Genomic DNA, 25,622 nt, shown 5'->3' on the forward strand with positions numbered 1-25,622 from the left:
TTCATCGAGTTCTGCCACTCTTGTAGAAACAAGTCTAAACCATCCGTATAAACCTATAAATATTACTAACATGTGGTTATGTCTGAACTGTAAAAAAAAAACCTATCTGCAATTCCTTTTCAGTTGTAACCTATTAAAATAACTGATCATCTGTGTTTTCATAACAAGCATATTCTCTAGATTTTAGAGTGCCTAGCAAACTAGGTCTTTTTAGGGTACTTTGAGTCTAATATTGTATATTTTTTGAGTAGGGATATACCTAACAATACACTCTCAAGAACATTTTGCCTACTGCGGTTTTGCATTTACTAAAGTTTTTAAAGCTACATTTTTTATTGGAATTCAGTTCTGCAAATACCAAGTTTAATAGAACTTGACTAATGTTTTTGTTCAATTAGCTATCATATTATCTATTAAAATTCTGGTGTTCAAACTCACTGGAGCCATTTCAAAGGCTCCTTTGAGAAAAACAGAATACATTAGTGAGGTAAGTGGAAGATTTTCGAGAGGTACATCTGATATTGGCACATTCATCACCACAAAAAGCTTGGAAAATTTTAAGCTATGCAAAAAGAATCAGCATTTTTTACAACCTTCTGTCACCATAATAACAAATGCAAATGATGGAATGGACTCAAGATAATACTGATTATCTACAGAGATGGATATATATTAGCCAGAGAGATTCTGGCAAAATTTGACTCCCAAGAAGCACTTGGCCCCAGGCCTGGAGAGATGAGTTTTTGAATTGTTCTAATGACACTCCTGATAGCAGCAGCAAGCTCTACAAGTAGATTTATGAAGGATGGTTATCAGAATTTGTGACTCTCTCTCACCTCCTCCCTATGCTAGCAGGTAGATGTCACCAAGTAGAGTGTTTGTGCAGGTAGGCTGAGAAAGAGCACCGTGCTGCTTGATTCTGGTTATAGCACCAGTGTCTGCAGAGGAAGATGGTGCCTGAGAGGTTTTCTGGAGAGACTGGAAGGGACACGCACTGCTGGCTCCCACCACGGGATGTCTTTTGGAGTTCTGGTGCCTATATGCAAATTCTCTGCCTTTTAGATCTTGCACTTTCCCTTTGTCTCAATAGCTACCAAGCAACCTGCCATGTTGCCTTTGCTTGCATTTTTTCCTCAAAAAGACTGAAGCTACTATTTTTAATTTAAAAAAAAAAATTAAAAATTTAGGTTTTAATTAGTGTTAAGGGAGCCATCTTGACTTCCTTCCCTGGTTTTGGGCAGATATGTGGCACTTGGTTCATTTTACAACTGAGATAAATCCCTGCAAACCACCCACTGATGTGGAGAAACGTGACACGAGTTGCTTCAAATTTCTTTCGCATATACCTATGAGATATACATCCTCAATGTTTATCCTGATTTGAGTAAATTGGATACTTTCCAAACAATTGCTCACAAACACCTGTTCAGGAACACATTCAACCATTCAACCCGGCAGCTACTTTGCACCACTCTGCACAGTAGGTCAGCTAAATGCTGCTAACTACAGTTAACAAGTTATAAATTAATACCTCGTGTCCTACCATGGACATTCCCATGAAGAGACGATAATGAAATACAAGCAATGTACATTAACCTAAATGCAACTGTAATTGTATTATCTTGGTTTGCATGTTTTCCTCAGTCACTATTTAAAAGCAAATTTTAGTGCAGTTCTGACTGACCTTTTTGCAGCACCCACATACAGAAGATAAGTACTGCTCTCCTGCTTTATGGAGGTGAACTGGAACTTAAAAAGAAAAGAGCCGCCGTTCCTATTCTGAGATATTATGCGTTCTGTTTTCAGCTGCTGGGAATAGTTAGTGTTCTGCCAACTAACGTCAATGTTGGATTTCAGAGTTTAACACAGGCTGGGGAAATAAAATCTTCAGCCACTTTCAAAAACTGTGTTAGACAGCAGAGATACTTATCTTAAATTCAAACAAATAAAACTTTTATGGCACTTGAAACAGAAAGATGATCCAGATCTCTCAAATCCTAAGAATTTCCTTTAATCACAGGCTATTACTCCTTTGCGGAGTCAAAGTACACTGGCAGATTGCATACGGAATAACAAACAGCAAGTAAACAGTATTATGTACATCTAAGACACAAAGCTGCACAGAGAGACTGTCTAAAAACAGGATTTCATCTGGACTAGGACAAGAATTCCCTAAAGCAAGTAGAGAAGGAGAAAATATTTAGTCTCAGAGTCTCTGAAAAGCACAATTAACATGACTGTTTAACATGCGAGGATTGCTTTAAAGTATCAAGGGACTATTTGAAGACAACATAAGGAAGATACCAAATAAAATCCATTATAAACAACAATAGCACCATACAGACTACGCCGTACATAGCTTCTCATCAGCAAAACTGTGTACCATTTGATAGACGTGTGACCAGATAACATGGTCTTGTGGAGTACTTTGGGTCAGAAGCATCAGGAATGGAACACCACAGAACATTTCTTAATTTGTAAGATGCAAAATAAACAGCCCTTTCTTTTCTAGATTGCTTGTTCTCCTCCGCTTTTTATAAAGGCTGATGAATCCTTCCAAAGCAAGACTGTAGGTGCAGTTCTTGAGAACAGAAGGTACATACATGCTCACTCTAAGCAAACAAAGTAAGCCAGCACATCTCAGCTCTTCTACCTCCTGAGGTGTTTTGATACATACTGATTAGCCCATGGCTAATATTTATGCTAAATAAGCGCCAAGAATTTGCACTGCTCCCCCTTGGAGACACTGGGTCCTCACTCCATGTTCTGGAAGACTTTGTGCTTCTCTGAGAAAGCGTCTGATGTGTTTCACCCATTTCTGGGTTAGGAAAAGAATCCAGCAGCCAAACATCTCTCTTAGTGTTTAAATACAAATTATCTATGCTTGCCTAGGTATAATTTATATTTAAGGAAGTAGCATTGTTAGGAGGAAACAGCCTCTCTAACCAAACCGAAGATAAACTCCACGTTAGAAAAAAAAGTCTTCATCTGGGAGGCTGGTTTTGAAGTTGAACCAGCTAAACTGCTTCATTTTCCACTGAGAAAACATGCTGATAAAACTCTTCATTTAAGCAAAATATGGCGTAAAGGGCAGAAAAATCCATGTTTACTTCCAACACAGTCAGCTAAAATCTCATTCTTCAACAATGAACACATTGTGGCAAGAGGAGGTTAGAGATAAACTAAATTGAATATAGAGTAATTATATATAATTGTAATTGTACTGGTAATTATTTTTCTTAATTTGAGTCTTTATCAAATGGCTGAGGAAATATTTATAAAGTAATTGTTATTCAGACTGGCACAATCGTAATTCACACTGCAAATACAGGGCATTCTCTAAAGCTTTTCTTAAGAGTCAAGTATAATCAGGGGATTGCAAAACAAAACCAGAAAAAACAATGGAGTGAAAACTGAATAATGAGTCAACATTTCATTGCAATAATCTTACAAGGAAGATGATAAAAATGTAATTTATAAAAAAAGCCTGCAAAACTGTCACTAGTATTTAGTCTGAATGTCAACATTTTCTACCAATGCAGGATTTCTGCAAACAGGATTATTACTGATGCATCTCATATATGCCAAAAAGGTCTTATTCTCTTAGGATGCTGCTATAAGGCAATGCTGAAAGGGAAAAGACAAACTTTGAACTTTTCAGTCATAAAGAAATTCTCATTTTAAATGGTAATCAAATTGCCAGGATGAAAAGGATTCAAGGTTTTATCACTTTGCTGACTATATTCTCCCCTCAATCAGGGAAGTAATTGAAATAAAAATATTAAGACAGAATGTTGAAAATAGCACAAGGTAACACTGTCTTCTCAGATCTGTCCAGAGACTGCAAGAACACCCAGCAGGCGCCTGAACTTCCGAACCTAATTGGGGCTGTCTAGTTATGTACATTATTAAACAAATAGAGAAGACACAACAGACACTATGCCTCATTGAATCTTAGTTGCCTGAGGTTGCAGAATCAAGTTCATCTTTGAGTGTAAGATGCTGTCTAAAAATCAATCACTAACATAGAGAGCGTTCACTTACACTAGATATATTGAAATTAAAAAAAACTACCCATAGTTCTAAAATTATACTGCTAGCTGTATTTTTCTATTATTTTTTTTCTTCCTTTTAGGATTAGGGTTTATTCAAAGAAGCACAAAGTCTTCCAGAACATGGAGTGAGGACCCAGTGTCTCCAAGGGGGAGCAGTGCAAATTCTTGGCGCTTATTTAGCATAAATATTAGCCATGGGCTAATCAGTATGTATCAAAACACCTCAGGAGGTAGAAGAGCTGAGATGTGCTGGCTTACTTTGTTTGCTTAGAGTGAGCATGTATGTACCTTCTGTTCTCAAGAACTGCACCTACAGTCTTGCTTTGGAAGGATTCATCAGCCCTTTATAAAAAGCGGAGGAGAACAAGCAATCTAGAAAAGAAAGGGCTGTTTATTTTGCATCTTACAAATTAAGAAATGTTCTGTGGTGTTCCATTCCTGATGCTTCTGACCCAAAGTACTCAACAAGACCATGTTATCTGGTCACACGTCTATCAACTGTGCAGTTTAGCTTAATGTCATGCAAAGACTCTCAGAAAAGTCTTTTAAAACTCTTTTTTTTTCTCTTTTTTTTTTTTTTTAAATAGAAACAGATGCCAAGGATATTTTCCCCTATGGAAATCAGATGAATGGTACTGTCATCGCTTTCTTTTTTTCCTGCAGATCTGTAATGCATATAGTAATTATATCACCATGGGATGTCAACTGCGGTATATGAAGCCAGAAAGTCTCTGTTGCAATTGATAACTCTATGTTCCAGTACAAATGAAGTTATATTGTGCTTTGTTTTAAATTTAAGAACTGAATTTCATCCTTACAATAAGGCTGTTCCCTAGAAATTAAACTTTGTTAGAGTTTTGGTTTGGGCTTAAGGAGAAATGGGCAAGAAGCAGAAGGCAGTGTCCTGATGTTTATTTTCAGTGGAGCACCAGGAAAAGCTGCCTGATTTAATGGTGTCTAAATCTTGTAAGGCAAGTTTTATAAAGAGACGTAAACAGATTTCTGAGCTGTAGCAGTTGGTCCAATTAATTAGGTTACCGCAACTTATGAGCCTTTCCTCATCTGTATTTTAGACTATTGTTGTGCTTACAGAGTCATGCACAGCCTGGACCACAGAAGCAGCCTTAAAACTCCTGCTTGTGAAATGAAACCAGCTTGGTTCAGTGTTTGAGTTTTGTCCTCTTGCCCAAATGAAAACCCTGGTTTGGAGATCTTGCCATGTATTTTGGTTTTCAATGGAAGCTGAACTGGCACAAGAACAGTGTAAATAATATTCCCCCATTAACACTTCAAAAAAGCAGTGTATGCCTGGAAAGTTATCAATTTGCAATGAAGTAATCAATCAGCTATTATTACCGAAACAGTTGAGATGCACAATATTTATTCCGAGAACACCACCACTCAAAGACTTTTTGAATCACGAGTAGCCCTAAACAGTCGAGTCATTACCAGTTTACTGAGCTGACATGCTAATGTTCTCTGTAACATCAAGTTATTCCAAAGTTTTCTAAACTTTAATCTCTAGTTGTAATCAATACACACCTCAGCACAGCCCAGAGGAAAAGTGAGACATGGCTTCTGTTTTTACTTTCTGTACAGTTAAGTCTACAGACACGCTGACAGCAAGGCAGGGCACATCGGCCACCAAAATTAGAAATAGTTGGGAATCCAGTACACTGATCAGCCTCTTTGCCAGGTCACTGCCTGAGATGCTGTTCAGCCAGCCAGAATTCAAAGGCAAAGGATGTAAGACAGGGCTTACACACAGTACCACGCCATGGTCTCAGTGGTTTATTCATGCGGAATTGAAAAATTAATCTGTCACGAGACACGGGGTCCCACGCCCCTGTTACTTTGGATATTAGCTACAGGCTTTGATTCCCAGTAGGCTCGGAGGAAGAAAGAGTTCTTAATTTAAGTTAGAGGAAAAAATATTCATCATGCAATAGGTTGCATCCATCCCTATGGCTTAGATATTGTTTGGTCAGTAACTCCATGAAAAAGCTCGCTAGTGGCATACTCTCCTCCTTGTTTGTGTGAATAGTTTTCCTTTTTCTACGTGTCATTTGCACCTTGAAAATGTGTTGACAGTGTAATTTGAGGACATAAATATGGTGACAGAATACTGATCTTCCTCCACCCTCTTCAGGACACCCACAGAAGAGCAAATTCGACAGACTTGCCAAGTATTTTCACACCTTTTCAATATGCCACTATAGATTTGAAAGTATCTGAATGAACCCCACGGTATTTAACGATGGTTGAGCTTTCCTTGTTAAACTCTTTGTGTACACACGGAAAAAAAAAGTTCCAGAAATCTTAAATTAATGGATTATTAATCTTTAACTTGGGAAAGCAGCAGAGATAAGAAAAGTTTACTTAAGATGTTCTGCTGAGAATTCTTATGATCATAAAAATTTTTAACATTCCTGCAGCCATTTAAATAGCTGAAGGTAGATCTTGTTGGCTGTTAAAACTGCTTCATTAACTACAAAATGATCTCTTCAAGATTCACATTCCCCCCTTTAGCTCATAATTTAAATAAACCAGGCTAGGATAAGAAATCTTCCTTTATCTTTGACTCACAGTTCTGACTGCCAAGCATTTGTGTTCATCAGACAGGAAGGGAGATTAAATGAGAACTTATTTGATACTCTCTGCATGGGAGAAGTATGTGTTAATTTACATTTTCTTGCACATGGAGGACTGAAATAAACCCCGTACTTGATATAATTTATCTGTAGTTATACTGTGAGTTTGAGTGTCAAAATAATAAGAATTCCTGAAAATTTCATATCGTTCATCTTAAAAGGTAGCACGTCCACTAAGGTATGCAAGGATTTGGTGACAATAGCATGTAGGTTTTAGAGAAATTTTTAGAGAACACAAAATTAATATATCTACATTCCTATACATATTTCATATATATGAAGATTACATATGTGTTCCTACTGTGGACATTAATCTTCATATACTTTATTCCACAATAGAAGGATTTACAAAAAATATTTAGGATGTCTACTACAAACTGGCACACAAACAATTTAGGAGACCATTCTCCTTTAACGAGGGAAGCATAGCACAGTTTGATTTGCATTTTGCATAGGAGCTGAACACGTTCAGATGTCTTCTTAGCTGGAATTAAAGTTTTATATCAATTCCATTAATAATATTTATCCATGCAGTGTTGTGAACTTACATAAGCAACGCAGTTTAAAGAATGCAACCAAGAAAATGATGAAGGTGCTCAACCTTCTTGGAAATGCAATCATGTTATTAAGATAAAATTGGCTTCATTATCCTATTATTTAAAACATTTTGCAGGTCATTTATCAAGTTCTGGTTAGCCTCACCACAGTATTTAGTCCTCAATAGAATTTAAAAGTCCACCTTGCATCTCGGTGTGTAAAACTCATTGCAAACCCACCATTTGGTGACAGAGAACAGGAAGAGTTACAGCTGCATGAAGTTGCTACATGTAGAATTTATATTTACATGCAGTCAAAGCTTGTAGGGAGAAATTTTTCCATAGTTATCTCTCTACTGGTAAATCAACTATGGTTTCTTGCTTATGTGTGTCCTTTTATATATTCACACGTATAAAATCACAAATTCTTGAGAAAATGTCAGCTAAAGTGCATGGTCCTGCTTCTTTTTGTTGACCTAATTTCATCATCACATTCATTAAATGCCAAGAGTGTAATTCTTATGAACAACTAGAGAGGCGGTTTTCCTGCTCATCTCCAATTCTGTATCAATCTGTCTAAGAAAATTAACTAGAAATATCTAGGTAGAGAATAAATGAGAATTCATGTATTTTTAAAATCGCTTTAAATGATTAAAAGGGATTAAATTTGGCATACAGAATGTAATCAAGGTCTCCTGTTGAGTTCAACTGGAGATGAATTGGGCCAACAGGCCTCTACACAGCAGTTCTGTCACTCTCCCCCAAAAGACCTTATGCTATTCTCATTTACCGCGTCACGTTTTTGAAAGCCTGAGAATGCTCTTCATAGGCTTTTAGCACAACAGAGTACAACCTCTCTGGGGCTACATGTGTTGTGCAGGGAAAGGGTCACACTAAAGCAAGTACAAAAAATAAATATTTGAAATCTTGAAAGTTACAGTCACAGGAAAATGAAAAAAACCCAAAACTTTGGCCTTGCAAATACTACAGCAGCTCCAATATGAAAATATTAGGAAATATTGAACATTTTGATGCTAACCATAAAAATATGACAAAATATTAAAATTTACACAAAATATAAGTTATATGTAAATTAAAGGAGAATTACAAAGTTTCAACCAAGTATTCCATTTTGACTGAAAGATGTCTGCCTTTCTGACTGAAAGATGTTCCTACATTAGGAAGTCACCTAAAGTGATGCTTTCCCAAGAAAAAATATTTGCATTTTAGTGAAACAGCAGACAAAATTTCAACAAATGACTTTAATAATACATTTTAGAAAGAGTGAGATGTCAAACTTCATAGAGATTCTGGCAACTCCAGAAAATACTTTTTGAAAAGAAAATGAAACATGATGCTATTTGTGGAACATTTAATACCTTCAGAAAGATGGCCATGTGCTTTCAGTATGAAATGCAGAAACTAAAAACTGCATCCAAAAAATCTGATGTCTAAATAATTAGATTAAAGGTAGAAATCTCTGTCAAGCAACATTCCTACACCATTATTCAATGTGGCTCTGCAGAGTAAGATTTTCCATATAAAAAGAACGGTTTCAGAGGAATATGTATTAAAATAACTGTAAGCAAATATTTGATCCCAGATCATAAAGCAAATTTCCAACAGAGAGATTTTGTATATGACATCTACAAACTTCCAGGGACATCCAGGTAATTCAGAGGTGCATTTAAACTTCACTAAAAGTAAGGCGATTTTTAGGATGTCTGCCTGATCTGGCTATACTAATGCAAACAATAACAGTGAATGGCTAAAATATGAAGGGACTGTTTCCTACTCAGATGTGCAATATCCAAAAAAGGGAGAGAGAGCGCCACAGCTAAGTTTGTGATACTCAACAAAACAACATACAGTATCCTTATTTTCTTATACAAAACAATCTCTAATATTCAGACCATTGGACCCAAAAGCACTGCATCAGTGGTGCTTTCTAAATTATGCTGTCAGTCAAATCAGCATGAAATCTATTGCTCTAGAAGAAAGAACAGTCTCATGTGTAAATATCTGATGTCTACAACCTTATTTTGAAAGATTTCTGTCACATAAAGATGTGATTTGAACTATACTAGAACTGAGTAGTCAAGATGACACTATGAAAATGATTATCAGTAAAACATGATTAGAGATAACTTTCTGTCCACATTCCACAGTGAAGGATTATATTTCTTACATACACACACATGCTTTGTTTAATTTGATAAAAGCTTGTGCAAGGTTTACTTTAGCTTTTATCTTCTGTTTCTCAAGACAAAGGCAGAAAATCTGAGGCTAACAATGAGTCTGGTTCTTTATTTTGGTTCAGTCCTTGTGAACTAACCCACCATGACAAAATATAGGAAAAGTGCATACACACAACAAACAAGACCTAAACATCATCTGACACGAACAACATTCTTCATTAATACTGATGAGGGCTTCAAAGCAGCTGCGTTCATTTGTATACTGACAGCGGAAAAACTTTAAAAAAACCTATTTGCTTCTGTAGGAAGGGTTAATTGCGTTACTGTTACTTAGCATTAATTTATTGTTTTGCCCAAGAGAACACATCATGCTGTTCTGTCACTGACAAAAGCAGTGTGCCATTTTTCTCACTTAAACTGGTCATATATTGGTGTAGCTAACTTAAGACCAAGACACCTCTAATTTAGGACAGAACGAGTGATAAGAAGTGTTAGATTCATAGTAACCACTTTCTAGCAGTGGATGTTATAAAGAAAATGCATGCAATTTATATTCCTGAATTTACAAACTGTTGGCATCAGCAGCAATCAGAAAAAAAAAAGAAAATAAAAAAAGGAGCCACATCAGAGTAGCACCTGAAAACATAGCTGCAAAATATCTGTCATAAAATATGAAATAGGAGATACAATCCTTTCAGCATAAGTACTTTCCCTGCTGTAACTCTAAAACTTTTTATCATAAAATTCACTGAAAATAAAGCTATTACAATCATTTGACACAGCTATTAAGCCATAGCAGATGTTATTTCATAATATAAATGCCTAGATAAGGCAAAAGTAGATTATAATAATGCTAGAGAATCCCTCTGAATTTTTTAATTGAACATGAACAGACTGAAATGTGACAGCCAAGTGTTTAATCAAATCTGAGTATTTCCTGTTTTGGAAACCGTCGCTTATATGTGAAAGTCAAGAAAGATTGAAAAACCTTTTCTTCTCAAGAGCATCAATATTTTCCTTTTTCTTCTGAATTAAATCCGTTTGAGAAGCCTGTAGATGTTTCTTTCACAGGTTCCCAAGAGCACAACTGCCAGATGAACTCTTGCATATATTTGACTAGTAAGAAGATGAAAAAAAAAAAAAAAGCCTGTGCTTGTACTTGTAATCTTCAAATAGTAGCCTGAGTGATATCATCTAAACACTTGAACTACTCTGTTTCTATAGATCTCTTTCTTTCCACTAGGAAGCCAGTGACCACTAAACTTTTTAAAAAAGTAGCTCTCTGTAGCTAGTATACAAATAAAATACAAAATAATATAGATATCACATAAGAAGTCACATAATCTGTGTAATTAAACTTAAGATGGTTTTGTGAGTCTTCTCCTATTAACAGACGAACTTTTATGGGCATTTCAATTTGCTCCCTTGTATTCTGACTTTATTTAGACTGCAAAAGTATATCCTTCTCTTAAATGATAGCACTTGGCTCTGATGTTACTGACAAGAGTAAGTCAGATCAAGAATACCTATCAAAAAAGATTTTAGAAGCATGATTCTGATTGGAAGGAAGTCACTGAACTAAAAAAAAATCCAGTGAAGGTGAATATCTTTTTCAAAAAACCACATATTTGGTTGCCACATGATATATGAAGGTGTCTCAGCCTCCGTTTGTGGAGCCTTTATGGTGAGTTCATGGATCTCGAGGGGTCCATGAACAACAGGCTGAAAATCACTGATCTTTAGCACTTTCTTCCCAAAAAGGGCAAATAAAACTAAGCAATAACGGTTAACATCAACACATGACACTATAGTGCATTAGTATGTCATAGTAAAGGAGATGCTTCATCATTTGTGGTCAGGCATTTCCTGACATAACCTTAATATCAGTTTCTATTACAGGAGTGTACTTTTTAATTGTATAATGGTTATTTGCATTAAAGACAAAACCTTGAACGAAACAACCTAGCCCCATCCCATTTTGGAAGAACTCAATTTGGACTGCATTCAGCCAGTAATTGCCAGGCATGCCACCATGCATCCCTTAGCCCCCTGCCCACCAAAAAGAACAACCCAAACCCAGATATATAGTAAGGGGAGAGGATCCACTATAAAGGCAGAAAATAAGTATTTCCTAAGAGTTTTGCTTCCACAAGGATCTACACAGAAATACAGGACTACCATTAGCATAAACCTGTTCCAGTTAAAGTACAAGATGAAGTCCATGTTAATGCTCAGGGAAGTTTCTGGATTAGAGATTGACTTAAATACATATGCTTCAGTTTTTTTCTGAATTGGAGAACAGACACCAACACTCCCCTCCTCACCGCTTTCATTGCTTTGCGTTAGTCTGTTTTAAAACCCAGCTCAATACTCTTTCCTAAGTCTAGAAGTTGCTCCCCATCACCGTTCCCGCAGAGAGGCCTGGGTGGGTGATGCCTGCTCTCATCCACCCACACCTTCTCCTCTACACATCCAAAATGGTCCTTGATTTACCTGGCACAGATACCTCGGATCTGCCCAAAACTCAGCCCCCGTCAGGGAGCCACGCAGCAGAGCTGGATGACATTTTACGACGCAACAGGTTTCAATGGTAAAAAGACAAAACTGTTGAAAGCAAGATGGTTCAAAATGCAGGGTTTGTGCATTCAGACAACCTTGCTCCCAGGGTATGTGGCTCTGGAGAGGTGCCCACAGCCTGCCACAGAGCTGCGCTCACCATCAGCCCTAGGAAATGGACTGGTGTGGGGTTCATGGCCCCAGTTTCTTTGCTCTACCTGGAAACAGAGAAGGCCATAAGGGATTCAGCTCTCATTTGGACACGGGAAATTAAATTCCATTTTCACTGCCATGAGCAGGCAAAGCCTGCGAACCCTGACTCCACATGGGGACTCGAGTGCCTTGGTCTGTGGCGCAAAGCCCACCTGCTGGCAGAGTGCCCGGGTGATATGGCAGCCATACACAGTAGTATCCTGCAGTTTGGACTCATTTACTCCCTAAAACAGAAAGACCCGTGGAAACCACAGATTGCAACGGCTGCTTTGGAGCCCCTGGTGGCAGCAGCCATGCAGAAGACATGCCAGAATCTTTGGTACATGCCGACAGGAATGGCCCTGAACCAACACTCATGACAGCTTCTGATGAGCCATTGCTACCCATTTGCAGATCAGAGACACATGAAGAGACAGAGACATTGAGCCATATTTCTAGAATTTCCCTGCCTGCTGCAAATGGTTCATGAAGAAAACCCCTGCCCAAGGCGGTCCCTCTGCCCTGCTCAAGGAACCTGCCTCGTGTGGGTGGGTCAGCTCCAGGAGCAGACCCCCCTCTCCCCACCTGGAGCTGCCACCCTCGCAGCAGCATCCTCGCATTGCCACACTTGGGGCTCGGGGTTGCCACCCCTACAGACATGTTGTTTCAACTTTTCCTCCTTTTTTCTCATCTCCACTCTACTTTTTCTCACTTCTATTAGCTCATGACGTTCTCCTGCTCACATCATCTAATGCTTTAATAAAATCATGAAATGGAAAAAATAAACCTCTTGTTATGGTCCTTCCCTGCCCTGATGACCTTCTTACCAGTCTTCCCCTGCTTGGGCAGCAGAGCTACTTTAGCAGGGGGAAGGAGCAGGGAAACAAAGATGATCCAAGGGCTGGAGCACCTCTCCTATGAAGACAGGCTGAGAGAGTTGGGGTTGTTCAGCCTGGAGAAGAGAAGGCTCTGGGGAGACCTTATAGCAGCCTTCCAGTACCTGAAGGGGGCCTACAGGAAAGCTGGGGAGGGGCTGTTTGCAAGGGCATGTAGCAGTAGGACGAGGGGCAATAGTTTTAACCTAGAGCAGGGTAGGTTTAGATTAGACATTAGGAAGAAGTTCTTTACAATGAGACAATGAGGGTGGTGAGACCCTGGAACAGGTTGCCCAGAGAGGTGGTGGAGGCCCCATCCCTGGAGACATTCAAGGCCAGGCTTGATGAGGCTCTGAGCAACCTGATCTAGTTGAAGATGTCCCTGCTGCTTACTGCAGGGGGGTTGGACTAGATGACCTTTAGAGGTCCCTTCCAACCCAACACATTCTACGATTCTATGACTAAACCCCACCACCAAAGGTTAGAAGAAGCAGTAATTGCTTTCCTGTGGAAGGAGGGAGGATGTGAGAAGGATTCGTCCCTCCTGGGGTGGTTCTGGAGAGGCGTAGGTATTTTTGCATATCTCAGGCTGCGTTCTGTAACTGAGACTAAGCTCACACCAAAGGAGTCAATAAAGTTTCAGCAGCCAATTCGGAACAATTTCAGCATCACTGTGGAAGTATTTAAAACACACACACACATGCTGGAGGATTCAGAACACATAAAAACTAGGTTAAAATAATGTTAAATATCTAAATTGACCCCCTGATATTAGTTACAGCTCTTCAGTACGTCTGCCTTAGCTCATGCTTTTGTCTCTAAAACTTCAGGAGTCAAACAAAGAGCATTATCCTAATTATATACTATACCATGGAGTATTTACAGCAATTCTTGTTCCAAAGAACTGCCTGAGGTAAAAAGAGAGAGCAAAAGCTTTAATTCCTGCACTTTGAAGTAAATCAATCCCTTAACATTATCTGAACAGGACTTGCATGTTGTAAATATCGTCCGGGTCAAAAAGCCAATCTCACCCTTTTACATGCTAATATCAAGATATTCTAACTACACAGCACAAATGGTGAAGAAAAAAAAGTGATTTTTATGCCAAACAAGTTACCATTGCTTTTCCTCATATATCAAACAGGTTAATCAATCAGAAATGAAAATCTACAAAGCAAAATAAGAAGTATACCATAAATTTATCACCAGAAAACAAATGCTGTAAAATCCCATTAAGCTGGTGCTAGAAATTCACAGAGCTTCTCAAAGAAGACTTAGGGAAAAGGTTTGATTCTGAATTTGAGTATAAGAACTCCCTAGGGCGAAACTATGTCATGACACAATGACTGCAAAGATATATCCTGGTTCAGGCAGAAGTTTTACTGTATTTGATCAAAGGCAAAATCAAGTCCTGGTATATAACGGAATCCCTTTCTTTCTTGCTATCATCTCAAAACACTTTATATTTTAAGAAAAACACATGTTATAATGAGTTCCAATTTTTTTTCTTTTATTTAAAAATGCATGCATTGTAGTTCCCTAGCAATTTATAAGGTTTATTTAAGAAGTCAATAATTTGGTGCCAGTCATATACTGGAACGGAGGTGCTTAACAATACAGATTAATGCTTGATGTGATTTACATGAGCCTCTGTGCACTAGGGATGTGACTACATTAGGCACATGATTACTACTGGCTTTCATTGAGACTTTGGCAATGAAAGAAGGAACATGCTTAGTTTAGTACAGCCTACTTCCAAGTAAGAGAATCCACAGTACAGTTAAAAGCTCTTTGCATTTATATTTTTATTAATTTCATTTTGCAGAACATTGCTAAAAAGCGTGCAAGATCTACTACCTTCCCTGCCTGCAAAAAAACACCTCCCCCTGTATTTTTTTCCATAGTGTAGATTGCAGGCTAGCACAAAGACACTGGCCTGCCTAAATGTAGTACCTTAGAGGCAATGTAAATTGCCCAGCATGGATGTTTGTGGCACTGTGGCTACATCGCATTGAGGACCTGAACTGGTTTGATTGAAAGTAGTTTGGGAACCTGTTCACTGTAACTGCATGCTGCAATAGACCCAAACATTTAGACATTAACCAATATGATGCTTATCTTTTTGGCTCATTCCTCGCTTTTACACCTATAAGCCCTATATGTGACCCACCTCAGATGGGAATTTCCCACCTGTGCAATAGGAAACACTGAGGATGAAAACACAACACAAATCTTATTTCTCCCTGGGACATAGTGAAGAGCTTACTCGGGAAAGCACCTTCATCTGTGGCTCTGGACTCTGTAAAACATGGGGGCGGAAGGTGCTTCCTTTTTTTTCCCAAGATCTCTGCTGGAAGAACCTGGTAGTTACAGCTGAGTTTGTATTCTGGGAGGTATCTGTCCGAACCTCTGCGGGAAGCACTGAACTGGGATTCTGTGTAACATGGAACACACTAACTGCCAATCATCTCCAGCTGTGTAGCTAAAAAGAAATGCAACATCAGCTGCTCGAACAAAAGTTCAAGAATAAAGGCTGTCTTCAAAACTGATGAGGTTTTCAAGGCAAGAGGTTGAGAATATAAATAAGGACATCCAAGAGTTGTATAAATGAATCAAGGTGGGACTTACTGACTAAAGGAAGCCATCACTGCCAACGGTATTGCCTCTCCAAAGTTTTACCTACATTGTTGCTTCTCTTTGGGTGACTGCCCACTAATCCAAGTTCACAAACATGTTTTTAAGTGTTTGGTTGGACTGGACAAGCATTTATGCTCTCAGTTTATCCCAGATTCAGCAATTTAAGAGGAATCCCATGGTAAATCAAGATCACAAGTGATTCCCACAGGATTCCATTTGGCTCACTGATTTACAATTTTCAGTTTATTCTGAATATGCTGAGTTTTGGGGCAATGAAACAACTTCACTATTGAAAAAAAAAAAAAATCACCTGGAGGATTAGAGTGCAAAATGACATAAAAATGCCTCCTTAATGGTGGGAATTGGAAAAAAAATTAAGCAAAACTTTCTTTTGCATCAAATACTGAAGAAGCTGGCTGGCTGCAGTGATGGCTGGCAGAAAAACACAGCAAATATCAGCTGCCCCCTTGGATGTCCTGAGAGGTAACAAGACATACTGCATGAAGCTTTCCAGCAGACACTTACACTTCAGCAGAGAAGGGAAAAAGTAACAGGTTACTTGAAACTTCCTATAATTACTCAGAAAGCAAAAAAATCCCCTCTTATTTTTCCACAGCTCTTGTTTTGAGAAACAGTTTTAAAAGTTGTCAAAGTTCTATCAGCTAAATGAAAGGACTTTGCCTTTCAGACAGGGAGCACAGCTGTGTGAGAGTCCTACACAGTTCTGCACAATGGCGTCCAGCCTCTCATCTCTGCAGGATGGGGTGGCACTGGAGGGTGAGGGGAGGGAAGAGCCTTGCTCACCCTCTTGTTGCCTACAGGCTTACGAGTCCCTCCCAGTGGCTGCAAGAGGTCTGTCAGGTGCAGAAGGCAGCCTCATGGTGCAAATGCCCATTAGTAATTAGATGAAGACCCTTGTCACTTCCCAAGTATCTCATCTGAAAATCATCACTGCTGTTTGAAAGGATGTTTGTTCAGGAGTTTCACAGATTTGGAAATCCCCCCATAAGTGGTCCTGTTTGGAGATCTCTAAGCATCACAAAAATGATGTATAAAAGCAGTATAACAAAATGCTTGAACAAAATGCACTAGTCAACAGGGTGATATTTAAGCCCACTTACATTGAAGTAATGATGGGCAGATGGACAGATCCCTTGAGTGTGGAGTCAACGGGCATACGGTAGAACACAAGATGAGCACGTGCAGAAGTATTGTGCTCTCAGTCCTTAGGTGATTTCTCAGCACTATGAAGAGTTTCTATGGAATAAAAACCAGCACCTGTCACTCTATTCTTTCTTTCTATGCTTACAGAACCATGCAAGAATGCTAAAGAGACAACTGCAAGCAGAAAACCAGCTTTTTGCCAAGGCTTCTCCATATTCACCACACAGCTTCAGTATTTTGTCTCCAGCACCAGTTCTTGAGATCCTAGCCATAGCTCTCATACCTGCCTTTCTGCCTCCATTTTCCAATCCTTCCTTCCTTTCAGCATGCACAAACTCAGCATGCAAATGAGGATCCAAACCACGTCTACACACATACCTGCACAGGAACACACAGAGTTACCCTGGTGATCTCTAGCATAGTTCTCCACCACAGTACATCGGCGGGCCCTAATTAAGGTCATTTCCTGCAGAACTTGAGGGATCTAACCTTTTATCTGCAGGTCATATATATCAGCCACTGAATCACCTCAAAAATAAAAAGCTACAGCATCAAGAATAAAGAAACCTGCTTTGGTTTGGTACAATGCATCGTAGACTACAAAAGCGTGGGTGCTGCTTAAGGGCTGTCAAATCATTCAAGCAGCAGAAGCAAGAGCCACTAAAACTCATCTGGGACAAAGTCATGCCATCTGGATTTCCAAAGGTTTTGAAAATGCATTTGGAAATGAAAAACACACAACAGCTAATGCACTAGATATTTCACACCGGTAGACTAAGATGCAGATATCCAATTTACAGATAACACAACAGCTTCTTTCCCCTTAGTCATAAATTCCAGGATGATCAGATTTTGAATAGCACTCCCAAATACAAAAGAAAAATAGGGCAGATGATGAATATTTTATCGCTGAATTCTTGCTATACATAATCATATTATTTTATTATCTCATGCTGTGCAGAAAAAAACATGGGAAATGAGGCTAGATTTGTGAATGATAATAATAATTTGTCAAGCTGTTTGATACAAGGATGAAAATACAATAAACATGATTTTAAAAGCTGAGATAGGAAGACTGGCTACTGCCATGAAATGAGAAAACGTGGAAGTGATTTAAGGGTATTAAAGGAATGTAAAAGAGTCTGTGATAGAATAATTTATATAGCAAGAGCAACAAAATAAAGTACAAGAAACACTAGCAAAAGCTGTATCCATTAAGGCAAAAGGTAACCATTTTGACAGTTCTGTGAAGGAAAGATGAATAAACACCCTCATTACACATCTCCACTCAAGTTTCACCTTGACTTAGAAAAAGCCATTTCCTTAGTACACTGTATTTTGATTATGCATGGATGGGGAATACCTTCTGCTAACAGTATTCAGATACACATATCCTAATCGACTTTTCCAATAGTATTTGTTAGAGTTCAAGTTTCCTTATGAATTACCACATGAAATGACAAGTTTCAGTGTATTCAATCCCAATGTTAATCCAGCACTGTAAACAAGCTTTTTTTTTAAAAAAAGAATTTTAAGAAATCAACCTTTTGAAATCACAAAGATGTATCTAAAGAGATAATGCAGATGAAGCTCGGTAGAGGTGTGCAGAACCAATCACAGAAGCACAGAGGCTGGAAAGGACCCCTAGGTATCTCCTGTACAGCCTCCTGCCAAAAGCATATTCAGCTGGAGCAGGTTGCTCAGGGGCCTTCTCCAGTTGGGTTTGGATACCTCCAAGGATGGAGGCTCCTTACTGCAATTTGACAGGGATAAAACCTGGACAGAGTTGCTGTTTATGTGAGAAGTAATGACCCAGGTGTTTCAGTCACTAGCAAAGAAATGGAAACATGGCCCACAGATAAGGTAATCATATTAGCTTTGGCCATGGTGTCCTGGCGTTTCATTTGAAGTGTAGTAGTTCTGTTCCTAACTGTTCTATGTCTGTATCTTATTCTCAGAAAAACCCTGTAAAAACATAAAAAAGTGAAAAAACATAACATCTGAAAGAAAATAAAAATTTGGGTGACGTATCTTGGAGAACACTGATTGAGAATTTCAATGCTGTTGTTTTTATTTTTCAAGAAGGTGGTTATTCTCATTCCTGATCTATCTTTAAAAACATCAAGCTTCTCCAGGTAGGATTTTAAGTCTCCACAGTTCACTACGGATTACAGACAGCAACAATAATGCTCTAAATATGAACTTTTAAATATTAGGTTTCCAAATAATAACCAAAAGATGAGATGAGGACAAATGTAAATATTTACCTATGTGCAATGACTCAGACTGTCTGTGTGAAACTTTGGTGTATAATGGGAAATAGTATCACATGCCCGGGTATCCAGCTGTCAGATTTGATTATTTGAGTTATGTTCGCTCATACCAAGATTAGACACTCTGTACCCAGCCTGAGTGAGAAATCAAATTGGACAAATTCCTTTGTTTATAACTCTGTAGTAGAAAAAGGTTTAAACAGGCCCTTCTTCTGATCCAGTACAAAAAGCCCTTGAAAGCAGTGAGAGCCTCAAATACCTGAAAGACTTATAATTAGTCAATGTCTGAAAATCCCTGAAAAAGGTACCAGAGATAGAGCTCCCCTCAAGGTTCCCACATATCATTCCCCTCTTAATTAAAAAAAGTATAAAAGCAGAATTGAGATCTAAACCACATTTCAGGTATTTTTATCCGCTATGCAATCTCAGGAGTTGTGTGCTAATTACCTCTAGAAAAGCCATGCAGAAATTAGAGCCTGCCCAGGTCAAATTAAAGCAGGTTTTCTCTTTGGCTTGCAGGTGACGCAGGAGAAGCCTAGGATCCCATGATTTTTATGCCCTGTCTTTCTGATCCTGATTTTCAGTGAGTGCTGCACTTCAAAGCCTTTTTGGTTTGAAAAACCAGAAATGGAGGTCAGAACGCCAACATTTCCCTGTTGTTTTTATTTCTATATTAAAAGATTAACTGGATGTTCACTGTACCAGTTTTCATTTCAGAAATCACGCATGGCCTCGTACGGCACAAGAGCCAGGCTAATGCGGCCAGCCTCTGCATTTACCAATCCAGAACCCCACAGCAGCACTCAGAGCACACGTCTACAAGAGGTGCACATACAGGAGGCATCATTCTGCATTACTACACGTACAGTGAAAGGCCAGACATTTACGTCATGGGAGATGCAGGACATTGTACTGCTGAATACACATCCATAAACAAATGCAAGGCATGAATGACTTTTTTGTTATCATTTCCCCTTTTTACCTCAAGCCTCTCCCAAGGACTATAATTTAATATTAACTAACTGCTGATCTCAAGCATTGCCTTTGTGCAGATGTATTGGATGTGAGACAAGAAAGAAGCCTCTACTGCATTTATGTAAGCTGTTGCTGGCATGAGGGAAAGAGGCAGAGGGACCAAGCATTACTAAGAGCAGAGTTTCAATGTATTAAGAGACTGGGGAAGCTTATCCATTTCCTTCTGTGTGTCTGTTTGACCTCCTTTAGGTGTCCTCTGTTTTCCGTAGGAGAGCTTCACAGTTTCTCCAGAACCTCAGTCAGGGAATAAGAGCGCCACAAATATTTGTCCTAGGCAATTTATCTTACTGCACATGTTATTCTGATAAAGCTTCTCTTGAGAGTAAAGCATGACACCTTTCCAGTGAAATACACGAACCTTACTTTCCAGTTTCACTGAGGGTCATTATACTGTGTGATCAACCTTGGCCTGGCTGCTCCAGGCCAGGCAGAGCAGAGCTTCAAAAACAAATCAGGGTTCCACTGAGGTACCTTAAATATAAATTAAAAAATGCATGGACTGACCTTTATGTCACTGAATGAAGCCTTGTATTTTTATCAGTTGTGACAAACTAGATCAGGGAAGGAAGCTAGGTATTTCAGATTATGTTTTTTAGATAGGAAAAAAAGAAGAAAAGAAGAAAACAGAGTTAGATGTGAAATACCTGTCCAACTGCATAAAGAAGCACAGGTGTCACAGTCCAGTGCATGCACCAACCCTAAGACATTTGTCCGACACAAACAGTATCAGCAAAAAACCCTGTATTGTTAAATAAAGCCTTACCTTTCTGCTATAGATTTCCTTGGGAAATAAAAATCCTCTCCTGCGAGGTAGGCAGCTGCAGTTCCACCTCCAAAATAGGTTTTCCTCAAGAGGGGGGCAATCCGGTTGTTTACCAGTAACGCTCCTAAACCAGTCGGGAATCCAAAGATTTTATAGAATGAGATGGGGATAAAATCAGCTTGGTGAACTCCCAAGTCTAATGGAGAACTGCTCACATATGAAGCTGCATCTAGTAGAACAAACCACTTCCCTGGTATTTTGACAGGGCGGAGTTTTCCAGATTTTATGTCCTGTATCCATGAAAGGGGATATTTGGTACCAGAAAAATTGCTCTGAGCTGGATAAGAGAAAAGATGAGGTGTTGTGCAGTTTTGTTCTTCAGCTGGTAATCTGTTTTCTTCTGATAACAAGATTTCGTTTGGTTTTATTGGAACAGACAAGACATTCATTGAGGCAGTTATCCCCCTGATACCCACCACAGATGTGTGGCTGTCAGTTAGGTAACAAAATCGACTGCTGGGTTGCTTTGTGCCTTCAGGTATCCAAGGGAATGCTTCTGCTACCAGTTTAAGTGCAGCTGTGCATCCAGATGTAAAAACGATCGTGTAATCTTCAGCAGTAGTGTGAAAGTGTTGCAATATTCTGAAAAAATGGAAAAAAAATGATCCAGTTATTTTCTGATTTTTGTATTTTATTGCTATGTGATATAATTTGTTTTTCCTTAGCATAAACTTTTCTACTGAGATAAACAGAAGACAGATTTTGCCAAACACCGCAGTAAACTTCAACAAGCGTAAACCGAATAATTTTGTCACAAGAGACACTTTCCAATGCTGCAGTGAACGTGGTTGTGTTTTTAAGGACAGAAGCCAGTTCTGCCTGGCTCTGAATAGGGTGGCCAGTCTGGCCCCTCAGTGGGATCAAAATCAAGCCTGCATACGATTAAAATTACACTGTCCCTGAAAGAGCCCACTTTTATTTGCAAACTATTAGGGTTTTTAGTTTACAAAGTATTTGGAGCAGACAGAATCTCTTTCAGTTTAAAAAAATAATCTACTTAAATACTGAGCATCCCAATTAAGGGTCACAGGATTCAATAGGGAAACCTTAGCATACAGCTTTGCTGCTTGGTTATATTATTAATAACAGAAATAGAAGATAGCAAGAAGCAACATATGCTTCCTATGTGCCCTATGCACACAAGGCTGTAATCTTTGTAGTCAAGAAAGATAGCCTAAACCAGAAGCAACTTAATGTCTTCCAATGAGCCAGACTATGAAAACTCCAGCAAGCTGGTCTCTTGAGACACATCTACGCTACATACTCGTTCATGTTGGGACAGCACTTCGTTGGCTTCTAACTACCTTTTGTGAACACCGTCTAATGCACCATTTAGTACCCATGCTAGCTTATGCATCTATTACAGTTTTGCAGTGTGCAAGATGGGTCTTTTCAGAGGCGGAGGAACAGCTTCAATTCAGTCACCTTTCCTACCTTTTTGACCTGATGAACTTTCTCTGAATTAACTTTTATAAAACTTCTACTAATATTAACAGGAAATTTAACAACCATCTAAGAGACACAAGCTTCAGTGCATGGAGCAGAGCAAACAAAATTGAATGAGAGCATAAATGTTGCTGCTTAATGCTGTCTGGTTTTCAAGGAAAGTAAGATGTAACAGGGTTTCTCAGTTCATCTCTCCTGCTGCAGAGCGTTTCTGTGAGCAACGTAACGTGTCAGTGCTGTCCAAGCAGCTGGCACTCTGATCTGTGTAATTCCAAGGTACAGACCAGCATTTGGAGAGCCTATGAACTCTGGTTCCCAATGTATGTCATTAAAAGTTTGCATGTTTTATGTACCAGGAGATTCCCTTACTGGAACAGGCAGAAACTGAAGACACAGTTGCATTTAAATATAAGTTGTACAAAAGGTTATGCAACAAATTCAAGCTAAAATTTCCAGAATCATAGAACAGTAGAGAGAAATGCCTTAAAGTTTTATGTGTGCAGTTTGACACTCGAATGCTACAGGCAAAGGGTTGTAGAGCTGGGTGCATGGGGTGCAGCAATCAAAGATTTAACACTGGAAAACAAACAATTGCAATGACTTTGGTAATTAGGTCTAAAAAACACCCTGCAAAGGCATATATTTTCTTGGTTGAAGGGAAGTCTTATTGTACTGAGAATTACAGGATGCACAAATGGATTCACAGGCCCAATTGAGACTTGAGTTTCTTCCGGACTTAAATTTTTGAAATCTGATGCAATTGGTAGATATTTTATGTCTTCTGGAAATGAAGAAAGAATTTCAGCTTTTATGAAGGACATCATGAGGTCATAGATTAAGCTTTAAATGTTCTGAGAAACCATTTGAAAGAATTCATAAGGATCTTTCAGAAATAGATCTCCGTGGGGATAGTTGCTGCAAGCCTTCACAGCTCCGGTCATAGTTTTTAAAGACGGTGTTCAGAGAAACCAAACTTCTCCATTAGACTTTAGAAACTATATTGGGGATGAAGACAGGGACAATCACAAAAGTTTTTGTAGAGTATTGAACTGACAGCCTGCCTCGAACATCGCTGTGACCTGCTCTCTCTGGTCACTGAATCACATCCACTCCCCTTCCAAGCCTGCCGTACGGCCTTTTCTCACCACCATCTGCATTGCAGCTTAAAGCACATGTGTGTGTCTTTTAGGACACCTAACTGAAGGAACCTGAAACCCTCAACCCAGACAGTAGCCTCTGCTGAAGTTAAGCCAGGGGTTACCACTCAGAGCCATGCCCTGAATTTCAGTCCTTACATCATTCTGCCATTATTCTTTTTTCCTTGCATTCACCTAAATATAGAAAAGGTGGAAAGCAAGGCAAGAAAGAATCCTAACTTATTCTTCAAGAAGAGAGCAGGACAGTATTAGACTCTTGTTTCTAGGGGGAAGGAATTGCAGAAAGTGGGTTAGTAAGGAGGCTGTGTCTTTGTGGTTATGGCCATAATTTTGTATGTGGCCTATTTTTGTATGACGTATAATCATATGGGCTAGATCTTGGAATCATTACACTGATATAAACAGAAATTATAAAAAGGTTGTGCAATTCCAAGGAAAAAAGAATCAATAACATCATAGTATCAAGCTTTCTATTTTTTCACCTCTGTGAGCACTAGGACAAGTTACGTATTTGCATATATGTGCACACACAATACAATTCAAGTTAAGAAGCTCGGTGACAGGAACAAATTCTTAATACGTAACATCTCTTCATAAGAGCAAGCTGACGAGCAGCAACAAAAAACACGCTGAAGACTGTTATCAAGCCTGCTCCTCTTCTACTTTCTATGCTTTCTCTGCTCTCCTCCCCAGTCTTTCGGCCACACAGGCTGAGTGGGAGGTGAGACACAGCTAGGCAAAATGCCAAATTTTGCGCAGGAATAACAACCTGCAGTTCTACACAGGAATTGTACTCGCTTACCGCAGCACTTAATTTCATCACAAGACACCGTAAAATGACAATAGCTGGGATGGAGGAATGGTGGATCAGGATTTAATACTGGGATGCTCTTGTCCAACCATTAATATCAACCAGTGAGTACTTTTATTAAACATTTTCACAACTTTACAAAACAATAAATATTATTTGGGGTTGTTTAGACTCACCGATAGTGACAGCTCTATGTTTAATTCATAAATGACAGAGACAAAGCTCATGCACATCGCTAGTAATTAACTATGTTTAGTTTTTAAATCATTCTGAAATAAAATCTATAAAATAACACTGATGCATTTATCTATTCAGTTCAGTACCAGAAATTGACTTTCACATGAAAAAAAAATCAAGCTTTAGGGTAAAATTTTCAAAAGTGCCCAAATGAATTAGAAACATTTTTATGAAGGTATTTAAGTTCCTAAAGCTAGAGAAACAACCAAGTTACATTTCTAATTGGCTTCAATAGGAAACAGGTTCTTTTGTGAATCTCATTAGGTACCTATTTGCATTTTGGGTCTCTAAATGCCTCATAAAATTGCTACAATTCCAGTACTTGCAAAAGAGTTTGAATTTTCAAAGTCAGACGTTTTGGCTGAAGTATTTCTAATGTTAAAAAAGGAAAATAAAAAAATGAAGCAGTATCAACTCAGTTAAGGGGATTTCCTTCTCCAGAATGACTTCTGATGCGCGGAGCAGAACAGCTGCGAGTACCTCAGAATAAGGTTTATAAAATAAATACCACAAACTCCTGAACTAGAGCTGCACTGCTATGATAAAATCAGAGTACTTAGGGGATAGGTCTGAATGACTTCTGCAGCCCACAGTATTACATCCTCTGTTTTGACATGACTATTGGGAAGCACTGGCTACTACACATGGAATTCCTAATGCTCTCTGTCTTCATGTAAGACATACCCCATTACAGTGAAATGCAGTTCACCTTTATTACACTTCTGGAAGATTTATAGCCATATATAAGGTCGTTGTTGGCAGCAGGACTAAAGACTTGTGGTAGAAAACGGATAGCTTAATCTACTATAGCTCACAGCTGCAAACAGCAGTGGTATTTTACAATATTACACATTTCCACTTTTCAAAGGACTCTTTGGAAGAAATGACTAAAAGGAGAATCGTTTCATTAAACAGCTGTGTCATCACGGGGAAGACGTCAGCAAGGCTGAGAAACTTGATGCAGTACCTTTCTTTC

The 25,622-nt window shown here is 38.8% G+C and overlaps 1 protein-coding gene across 1 annotated transcript in view; it reads right to left on the reverse strand.

The window, feature by feature from the left end:
* MOCOS (molybdenum cofactor sulfurase) overlaps window positions 1–25,622 on the reverse strand; it is a 224,782-nt gene that overhangs the window by 120,493 nt on the left and 78,667 nt on the right. Inside the window, exon 4 of the mRNA XM_063326280.1 lies at window positions 20,936–21,577. Within this exon, the coding sequence (XP_063182350.1) occupies window positions 20,936–21,577 (642 nt within the window). The remainder of the gene's footprint in view (window positions 1–20,935; window positions 21,578–25,622) is intronic.

Source organism: Chroicocephalus ridibundus, chromosome 2 (genome assembly GCF_963924245.1).
Source record: "Chroicocephalus ridibundus chromosome 2, bChrRid1.1, whole genome shotgun sequence".
Lineage (NCBI taxonomy): Eukaryota > Metazoa > Chordata > Aves > Charadriiformes > Laridae > Chroicocephalus > Chroicocephalus ridibundus.